This window comes from Oppia nitens, unplaced genomic scaffold, assembly GCF_028296485.1.
Source record: "Oppia nitens isolate AA-2021 unplaced genomic scaffold, nextdenovo-longstitch-racon4-pilon3 scaffold27_pilon_pilon_pilon, whole genome shotgun sequence".
NCBI classification, from domain to species: domain Eukaryota; kingdom Metazoa; phylum Arthropoda; class Arachnida; order Sarcoptiformes; family Oppiidae; genus Oppia; species Oppia nitens.
Window position 1 is genome coordinate 202,952 of NW_026533207.1, and position 10,588 is coordinate 213,539.

The 10,588-nt window shown below is 27.5% G+C and overlaps 3 protein-coding genes across 3 annotated transcripts; 1 reads left to right on the forward strand and 2 right to left on the reverse strand.

Annotated features, from left to right (window-relative positions):
* Nucleotides 1-248: 248 nt before the first annotated feature.
* LOC128954367 (zinc finger protein Xfin-like) lies at nucleotides 249-2,132 on the reverse strand. The gene has a single exon (XM_054299943.1). It carries the CDS (start codon nucleotides 2,130-2,132, stop codon nucleotides 249-251), a length of 1,884 nt encoding a protein of 627 aa, XP_054155918.1.
* A 277-nt stretch (nucleotides 2,133-2,409) lies between these two features.
* On the reverse strand, nucleotides 2,410-3,066 carry LOC128954368 (deoxynucleoside kinase-like). The gene has a single exon (XM_054299944.1). The coding sequence runs from the start codon at nucleotides 3,064-3,066 to the stop codon at nucleotides 2,410-2,412; it is 657 nt and encodes a 218-aa protein (XP_054155919.1).
* A 5,016-nt stretch (nucleotides 3,067-8,082) lies between these two features.
* On the forward strand, nucleotides 8,083-8,757 carry LOC128954369 (transcription factor IIIA-like). The gene has a single exon (XM_054299945.1). The coding sequence runs from the start codon at nucleotides 8,083-8,085 to the stop codon at nucleotides 8,755-8,757; it is 675 nt and encodes a 224-aa protein (XP_054155920.1).
* Nucleotides 8,758-10,588: the final 1,831 nt, after the last annotated feature.

A 10,588-nucleotide genomic window follows, 5' to 3' on the forward strand; every position in this document is an offset into this window, starting at 1 on the left:
GTAAAGTTTGTTGATATTTCTTCGTATCTTGCGTAAAGTATGTTGTGTCGGAAAAATCGACTCGTTTGGATCGAATGGCCCGTCGCTGTCACTGCCCGCAACATCCATTTCCTGACTTTGGGTATTCGACATCTATTAGTAGGGTAGGTAGGTGTAAACAAAGAAAAGCATTAATTCAGGCACAAACATTTAATATTCAGTATTACATCTGGGTTTAATGTCGATAAGCAAGTAAAAAGGTAAATATTTTAGTCAGTTGAGTTAAATGGCAACTGAATAGGCGACAACTTATGAGTGTTAAAATGTTCCACCATTTTACTTATTGATGAAAACATCAATGGACAACCGGATTGATCGCATTTAATGGTACTCGTATTAACACTTGATTGTGTCCGAACTTGGTTAACTCGAAATCTTGTAATTAAAGGTGGTGATGGTGTCGGGACATAGGGTGTCATTGACGAGTTACTTATATCATCAAGACTTATTGTGTCGGGATCTCTAGTTGGTTTACATAAGTTATGGTGTTTTTCCCATTCGGTTAATGAGCCAAAAGATTGTATACAAAACAAACAATCAAAGTTAGTCTTTCCGTGTTGACGTCTTTCGTGTTCGTTTAAAGTAATGATAGAATCGAATTTTGCAAAACAATTCAAACAAGGATATCGGGGTTGATGACGAAGATAAACGTGAATGCTCAAGTCTTCTTCAGTTAAAAATTGTTCGTCGCAACCTTCCTTTTGACAACTTATTAATTGTAAATCCATCGGTGAGTATTCTGGAGATCGATGACCGTTATTCATTGTAAGAGATAAGGTTTCACGCGATGTGTCACTATCTTCCAGTGTTATTGTCTCGGGGTTTATCCGAACTGATCTACAAATTATGTTATGTGAATCCAAATCTTTCTTTGTACTGAATTTTTCATTACAATAGATGCAATCAAACAAATTCAACCCATGATGAGTTTCCTTGTGGTCGCGCAAGGTTTTGGGTGATCTGAAGTCTTTGTTGCAATCACAACACCTATATGAGGTTGGAAATTTTCGAAATTTAATTTTATGATTAAGTTGACGATGTAGAACAAGATCTCCCTTCTCAATGAAAAATTCGGGGCATAGGTCACACTTCCTTGCCGACTTGAGTTTTCGGTTGTGCATAGCTTTCTTGTGATTGTATAAATCGTAGCCACTTGAGAATTTCCTTGCACATAATAAACAATAAAATGTTTTTGCTTGTTTGTCAAGTTTGGGTGTTTTCATTATATTTTCTGTCAAACGTTTAGTCCGTTCAACTAAAAGATCAGATGGTAATTTGGGCCTGCCGTTGTTGAGCTGACGAATACAGTCAGCCGAGTAAGTGTCGAGATGTCTAAACGATGCGTTTTGCCAGCAAAATCTTTGATCACATGAGCCTGTAATGCAATGATACTTAGGATCTCTGTTGTGTTTATAAACTAAATGGTGATCGAGTTTCTCTTGATTTATAAATGTCTCATCACATTTATGACACGTGCCATGTTCTAGTTTTCCGTGTTGATTTAGTTCTTTTATAGTATGAAATATTTTGCTGCAGTTTTCATCATTGCACGCAAAAGAAGTTTGTATTAATTTTGGCCAATTATTGTCGCCACTATACTTAGTAGTCGTAAATGTTTGAAGCAAAGTGTTACCGTGAGTATTATTAGACTGGTGACAAACAATTGGGACTTTGTTTTTATAGAATGGACTATTTATTCTCTTCTTGTCCGGTAACTTCATAACATTTAGCTCATCATTGCAGTGCCTACTTTCAACTTGATGATTATGTAGTTTTGTGTAATCATAGAATTCTTCGCTGCAGTTGTTACAAATTATTGGTGGTTCAAACCCGTGATGTAGCATTTCTCCTATGAATTTGTGTGCTTGGAAAGCGCTAAAATCGTGTTTGTAGACCAAATGTTTGTAATATAAACCCGGTTCAATAAATTTCCCTCTACATCTCACGCATTCGATGGCTTCTAGACAACGTCGGTCATTAGGCGTAAATATATAGGTTATCACGTTTGTCTTTTCTGATTTGTCACGTATTAGTTCTTCAACTCTAGACAATGAATCCCTACTGTAGCTACTATCGTCATATAGGCCCGACATTGTATACTGTTGAATATTAAAATCATGTTAGTTGCTGTATATGTAAATGTTAATATATAAAATAAGTAAAGCATAAAATGTTAGGTATAACATCGGGTGACCGGCCTTGTTTTCACCGAAAACACCTAAGTATACCTTAGTGTTAAGCATATTACAGATACTACATACACACACAATAGAATACACAATACTACACACAAATTGCATCTGACATTTATAAGCTGTGAAGCGGACGCCCAGCAGTGCCGTCACACGGGTCGCCTACTCACAACATTTTTTAAATGTCAAGTGCTTTAACAATGGACTCGGCGTATGTAGGAGTCATTAACTCTAATTGTTTTCTGGTTGAATTATTCATAACCTTAATAACCGGTATGTTTTCTGGTAGATTTTCTAACCATTGATTATAATAATGATTAAGCTCAAGGAGGTAAGGGACACGGATGTAGCCACTTTCCTCGGCCCGCGCTCGACAATATATATTGCTAGTGAGTTTATCTATAGGTGTCTCAACATAAACTACTAGATCGTATTTCAAGGCGTCCGCATATTGAGATAACTGTTCATTAACTATAGCATCAAACACCTCGCTCTCATAATTAGACATGAGATGTTGATCAACAAGTGTGGGTTTAAAGACGCGAATCGCGGAGAAATACGATCTTTCCATAACCTTAATGTCACTACCATCACGTGGCAACGCTCGGTGATGGTCAATCATTGTAAGTGCAACATAACTTTCAAATAAAAAGGCTCTCTTTTCAGGTTTCCTATAGTAGGCTTTTAATAAGTTAAGGCCGTTTAGGTCTCTCCACTTATCTATAGGTTCATTATGTATAGAAAGTCTGTTTGCTATTTGAGATTGACTTAAATAATGACTAAAGGTTGTCTTTCCTGACCCTATATTCCCTTCCAATAATATAGTTTTATACATTATGATACTTATAAAATTATAGCCCAATATCAACGACGGTATACCACTAGGCCTTATTAATTACTAAAATTAGAATAATAAAATAATTGAAGTGAACCGGTTAGATAATTAATTGATAAGATAATAAAATTAAATCGTGGAATGGTTTGTTTCGATTGAGCAACTATACTCAAGTGTTTTTAGCTTAATGTTTAACAAGTAAATCAAAAGTGAACTACTACGGCCGATTGTAATTCACAATTACATATACTTATTTATAAATTATTAAATTAAATCGTTATATAAATTTAAAGAAAATAAAAACATAAAATAAAAGGATAGGTTTTTTGTTTCGGATACACCTCGACTGCCAGGGCTACTCACCCGGCCCAGGGCACAACTGCCCGGGTTAGTCAAGGGAAGCAAATAATAAAACATAAAAGCAAAATACATTTAAGTCAAATAAATAATAATAAGTTTCAAATTATAAATTAATTAAAACCAATAATTAAAATGTGGGGTTTTGGGAATTTATCATCCCCTACTTCTGAAAATAAGTCTCATGTAACGGTCTAATGGGACTTCTTGGCTACTATGAGTACTGTTAGTATACTACTACCCCATTATCTACTACGTATGTATTTAAGATAAAGTACAGACTTACATCTGATTCGGTAGTGGTGGGGAATTGTTCTTCTGTTACTGTTCCGTCGGCAACGACTCCGTATATTATTGTTCTTCTGTTATTTTTCCGTCAGCAACGACTCCGTATATTATTGTTCTTCTGTTACTGTTCCGTCGGCAACGACTCCGTATATTATTGTTCTTCTGTTACTGTTCCGTCGGCAACGACTCCGTATATTATTGTTCTTCTGTTACTGTTCCGTCGGCAACGACTCCGTATATTATTGTTCTTCTGTTACTGTTCCGTCGGCAACGACTCCGTATATTATTGTTCTTCTGTTACTGTTCCGTCGGCAACGACTCCGTATATTATTGTTCTTCTGTTATTGTTCCGTCAGCAACGACTCCGTATAGTGTGGTTCTTCTGTTACTGTTCCGTCGGCAACGACTCCGTATAGTGTTGTCCTGCTGTTACTGTTCCGTCGGCAACGACTCCGTATATTATTGTTCTTCTGTTATTGTTCCGTCGGCAACGACTCCGTATATTATTGTTCTTCTGTTATTTTTCCGTCAGCAACGACTCCGTATATTATTGTTCTTCTGTTACTGTTCCGTCGGCAACGACTCCGTATATTATTGTTCTTCTGTTATTTTTCCGTCAGCAACGACTCCGTATATTATTGTTCTTCTGTTACTGTTCCGTCGGCAACGACTCCGTATATTATTGTTCTGTTGTTTTTCCGTCAGCAACGACTCCGTATATTATTGTTCTTCTGTTACTGTTCCGTCGGCAACGACTCCGTATATTATTGTTCTTCTGTTACTGTTCCGTCGGCAACGACTCCGTATATTATTGTTCTTCTGTTATTGTTCCGTCAGCAACGACTCCGTATAGTGTGGTTCTTCTGTTACTGTTCCGTCGGCAACGACTCCGTATAGTGTTGTTCTTCTGTTACTGTTCCGTCGGCAACGACTCCGTCGGCCACTGGTCGGTCGGTGACAGATATTGTGTCTTCACTTGTTATCTCCTTTTGTGGGATCACTTCCTCAGTCTCAATGAATTTTCATACAACGTTAAATAAAACTAATAATAATAACACATATTTTGTTTTTAAAACATTTATTCTGATGGAAACAATTTATCTGATCTTTACTGATACACTGTTAGTACTCGACTCGCTCCGGGACCTCACAACACAACAGTTTTGTTGGTCAGTACGTTTGGGTGGGGTTTTGACTACTAGAACACATACCGATACCATTTTAGGAATGGTATGTTATGTTTTAGTCAGTGCTGTGTGCATAACAACTCTGCTAAAATTATAATCTTAAAATAGTTTGTTTATTTTAAAATAAACTGCTGTTTTAATATGTTATTTTATTTGTATTACAAGTTGCTTAACGCTTAACTAACTAATTAGAAATAATATTACAAATTACAGTAGTATTTAATAAAAGTCTTGTATTTTTAAAAATCTAAATTCAATTAAAACATTGATTATAAATATTGTAATAAAAGTAAATATAATGTGATTATGTAATGTCAAACACAACAACAATAATAATAACTTTACAATTTATTTGCAAATAAAATTGTTATAAAAATAATTGTATTGAAAAACTATTTATAAATGAAATCAACTAATTTTTTTATAAAAAATTAAATATTTAATTTTTTAAAAAAAACTATTAAAACATTTGTTTACTAATAAATTATTAGTAATAATATATTCAACAACAAAAAAAATAATGAAATAAACAATACATTCAATGCATGTATAACTTCACTGTAAAACATTTACACAAACAATAATAACGACACTTAAAGTGTATGAATAGAATAGTATAGTATTGAATGTGTTATTGATTTAAATACAATTATTTGTATTCAAACGGGTGTTTCACTTATGTTTGACGTACACTATGGCTGTGCTATTGCTATACAATATAGACAACTATATTGTTGTTATTGTTTGACATCAAAACAAAACAATAGATTGTTTTTTTTTGTAGTTTTTATTAATTTTATTATAATTATTGCAATTAATTATTTTTAAAAAATGTGTTCAATAAGTGATAGATTGAGTGAATTGAAGAGTAATTTCAATAAATTAAATCAATTGAAAAGTTTAACAAAAAGTTTACAACAAATTAGTGAACAATTATTGTGTGAAACAAGCGATCAAATGAATGGCAAACTAATTACAAATACTTATGTTTTGAACAAATCATTGAAAATCATTGATTCAAACGATTATTATTATGACTTCAATAGTGATGACAACACACGTGTGGATAACAATAACACGCGATTCACGTGCTTTTGGCCTAAATGTCGGTTCAATACTAACTTTAAACACAATTTACTTAGTCATCAATTGAGTCATTCAAACGATAAGCAATTTAAATGTGATTTTAATGATTGCAATAAACAATTTTATAATAATAATAGTTTACAATATCATAAAAATGTTAAACATTTAAATATAAGATTTATTTGTAATGTTAATAATTGCAACAAAAAATTTACAACAAAACACCATTTAATTTCACATAAAAATGCTGTTCATTATAAAATGCGATCATTTGTTTGTGATTACAATAATTGTCACAAGAATTTCTACAAAAAATCAGATTTCAAGAAACATTTATTGGCTGTACATCTAATGCATAGACCATTTAAATGTGATGTTAAGTATTGCGACAAATTATTTATAAATAAAAGCGAATTAAATACACATAAATTTATACATTTGTATAAAAATCAATTTCATTGTTCAGTTAACGATTGTTTGAAAAGTTTTACAACAAATCATTGTTTACGACAACACATATCGAGAGATCATTCAATTGAACCGGAATTTAAATGTGATTATAACAAATGTAGTAAATATTTTTATTCAAAAATGTTATTGAATCAACACAAACGTAGAGTTCATTTAAATATAATGATATTCATGTGTGATGTCGACGGCTGTAACAAACAGTTTAACAGTAAATGTAATCTTTTAAGACATACTAATAGTCATAATGACATCAAATTATTTAAATGTACTGTCAATGGCTGTAATAAAAGTTATACATCAAAACAATATCTTAATTATCACAAACATAGGTTTCATTTATTAAAAATAATTTAAAGTATTATTTTATAACAAATACTAAACAATTATTCATTTAAAAAGACATCATATAACAGATATTACTGTTATAATTATTTTTGTATTATAACAAATAACAAGTGTTGTAAAATACAATTAATACTATAAAAAAAATTAAATAAAGATTAAATTGTTAAAAGTGATTATTAAACTAATAACAGTAAATAATTTTTTTTAATTATCAATTGGATTTTATTAATTTATCATTAATAACTATTTTTCTAACATATTATCAATTTGTTATTTATTTAAATTATTTGTTATATTTTTAATATATATATATATATATATACTGTACTGTTTTAGATATTATTAGATTAATTAGATTTGTTATAATAATTATATATTTTTTTAATTAAAAACATTTATGAGAAGTAATTTATTAATTAACAAATGATACTGTATAAAATATATTATAGTATTTTTTTAAAAATTAATTTATCTGTCTATATTTATAAAACTTAATAATAATAAATATTTTAGCTAAAAGCAAATCTAGGTTCATTTTAAAATTATAATAAATTAATAGTTAGTTTTTTTTATAGTTTAAAAAATAAAATTTGATTAAATAATTAAACAACACTTAACACTAATAACGTTATCTAAATGTTTGAATATTTTAATGTGAAATGCATTGAATGTGTTATTGATTTAAATACTGTTTGTTTTGTTGTTGTATTCAAACGGGTGTTTCACTTGTGTGTTGACGTACACTATGGCTGCTATAGCTATACAATACAATAGACAGTAATGTTAAGTTTGTTTGACATATTAAAGCAATTGAATTGTTTTTGAGTTTTTTTTAAATATTTTATATTAATTTTGTTACAATTATTTTAATTAGTATTTTAAAATGTGTTCAATAAGTAAGAAATTAAGTGAATTGAAGAGTGATTTTAATAAATTAAATCAATTGAAAAGTTTGACAAAAAGTTTACAACAAATTAGTGAACAATTATTGTGTGAAACAAGCGATCAAATGAATGGCAAACTAATTACAAATACTTATGTTTTGAACAAATCATTAAAAATCACTGATTATAGCGATTATTATGATTGCAATAGTGATGACAACACACGTATAGATAACAATAATAACTCTCGATTCACTTGCTTTTGGCCCAAATGTCGGTATAAAAGTAATAGTAAAAAACTTTTACATATACATCAATTGAGTCATTCATCGGTTAAACAACTGGAATGTGATTTCAATGATTGCAAACAAATATTTTTAACTATACGTAGTCTACAAATGCATAAAAAAGTCAAACATTTAAATATTAAGTATGTTTGCGATGTTAATGATTGTAACCAAAAATTTACAGCAAAACAATCTTTAAGTAAACATAAATCTAATGTTCATTCAAACAATCGATCATTTGTTTGTGATTACAATAATTGTCGCAAAGCTTTCGCACAAAAACCTGATTTAAAGAAACATCAATTGTCTGTACATTTAAAGCACAGACCATACAAATGTGATGTCGAGTATTGCGATCAAACATTTGCAACAAAAGTTCAATTAATTTCACATAATTTCAAACATTTAAAGAAAAAACGATTTCATTGTTCAGTTAACGAGTGTTTGAAAAGTTTTACAACAAATCAATGTTTACGACAACACATGTCGAGAGATCATTCAATTGAACCCAAATTTAAATGTGATTATAACGAATGTGACAAATATTATTGTTCAAAGAAAGATTTGAAACGACACAAAATTGTTGTTCATTTAAATATTAAGCCATTCAAGTGTGATGTCGACGGCTGTAACAAACAGTTTCCCAATAAATGCGATTATTCAAGACATACTAATAGTCATAATGGTATCAAATTATTTAAATGTGATGTCAATGATTGTAATAAAGAGTTTGCATCAAAACATGGTCTCAATTATCATAAACATCGGTTTCATTCAATTAATTAAAAAAATCAGTTTAATAATCAATTATAATTTGCAACAATAAAAGTTATTACTTTAATTTAGTTACTAAATAATAATTATAATTAATTTGTTTATAATTAAATTATAAAAATTATTATAGCGTAATTTGAATATATATTATGTTTATATTATTGAGATTATATACTGTATATCTATTATTATTACTATTAACTTATAGAATATTATTTTTAGAATCATTATTAAAAATATTTTTTTAATAATAAAAAAATTATTTATAGTTTAAACTTTTTTCTTAAATACCATCAAACAAATCCATTTATTTTAATAAACAAATGTTTGATTTTTTTTTGGTACTATTATTTAGCAAATATTTTTATTTATTTATTTATTTATTTTTTATCAATTATTTGTCTTTTACATTATGATTATAAATAAAAATTATTTTTTAAGAAATTAAAAGTTATATTAAATTCTATATATTAATATAGTTTGATTTTTATATACATTCAATGTATATATTATATAATATATAATATTAATAATCAATACTATAGACATGTGATTGATGTACAGTTAAAATTTTACAAACTGTTTAAACTCAATGCCAAAAATATTTCAATCAATTACTAAAAATTAATTATAGTTTTTAGTTAATTAATTAGTTATTCGTTAATTAATTGCATATATTGTTTGTTTGTTGATTACAATTATTATTATTATAACAATTGATTTGTGAAAAATCAAATGTAAATATAGTTTTGGTGTTGTCATTGATTTATTAATGATTTATGTTTTGTTTAGTTATATTTAATCGTGATTTTTGTTTGTTTGATTTTTTTGATTACATAAATTCAATACAAATATATAGTACAGTAGATTAACAAAAATATCATTATTGAAAAATTTAGTTTTAATTATAATTAATTTCAATTAAATGGTTTAATATTAAATATTTATAAAAAAAATATATTTACTTTATATTATAAATTTTTATAAATATACTTTCATATTATTATTATATTACTTTGTTTTTTGTTTGTATAATTTCATCAATAATTATTAAATTAAAAATAAATCAATTGTATTTAAATATTTATATATAATATAATACATTTTATTTATTTTAACATATAATAGTGATTTACCAATTATGGTAAATGTTATAAATATGATAACATATTGTAATACATACAATATACTGTATAATAAAATATTTAACATAAATAACTAATTTAACATATATTTAATAATAATAATAATTTTTGAAAATTTATATTAAACAATAAGTATAATAAACTCATATTTTTTTTAAATACTGTATGTACTAGTTTATTTGTATTATCTAATTTAATTTTATAAACTTTAAATGTCATCACTGAGTATATTATTTTAATTATTAAAATTATATACATACTGTATATATTAATAATAATTTAATACAATAAAACATATTTAAAGTTATAGTAAGCATGTGATTGATTGATATAATAGTAAAAAGTTTAAAAATTATGTTAAACTATTCAAGTATTGAATCAATTATTACTAATAATATTATAGTTTATTTATTTTTATTTTTAAAATAATTATTAGTTATTAATCATAAATTTTAATTTGTTTAATGTAATACAATAATTACAATTAATTGCAAATTAATGTAAGTATCGTTGATCATTAATTTACTAAATGATTTACTTATGTTTTATTATTATTATATTATATTTTATTTTTCATGTCATCAATAGATTTGATTTTTTTTTAATTAAATTGATTGACAAAACTTATGTGAAAATCCTTTTTTTAAAAAAAAACAATAACCAACCACAACAACAACACCAGTGATGAAGTACTCGTT

Coding starts and splice junctions, on each gene's coding strand:
- LOC128954367 (XM_054299943.1), bottom strand. CDS start 2,132: ATGTCGGGCCTATATGACGATAGTAGCTACAGTAGGGATTCATTGTCT.
- LOC128954368 (XM_054299944.1), bottom strand. CDS start 3,066: ATGTATAAAACTATATTATTGGAAGGGAATATAGGGTCAGGAAAGACA.
- LOC128954369 (XM_054299945.1), top strand. CDS start 8,083: ATGCATAAAAAAGTCAAACATTTAAATATTAAGTATGTTTGCGATGTT.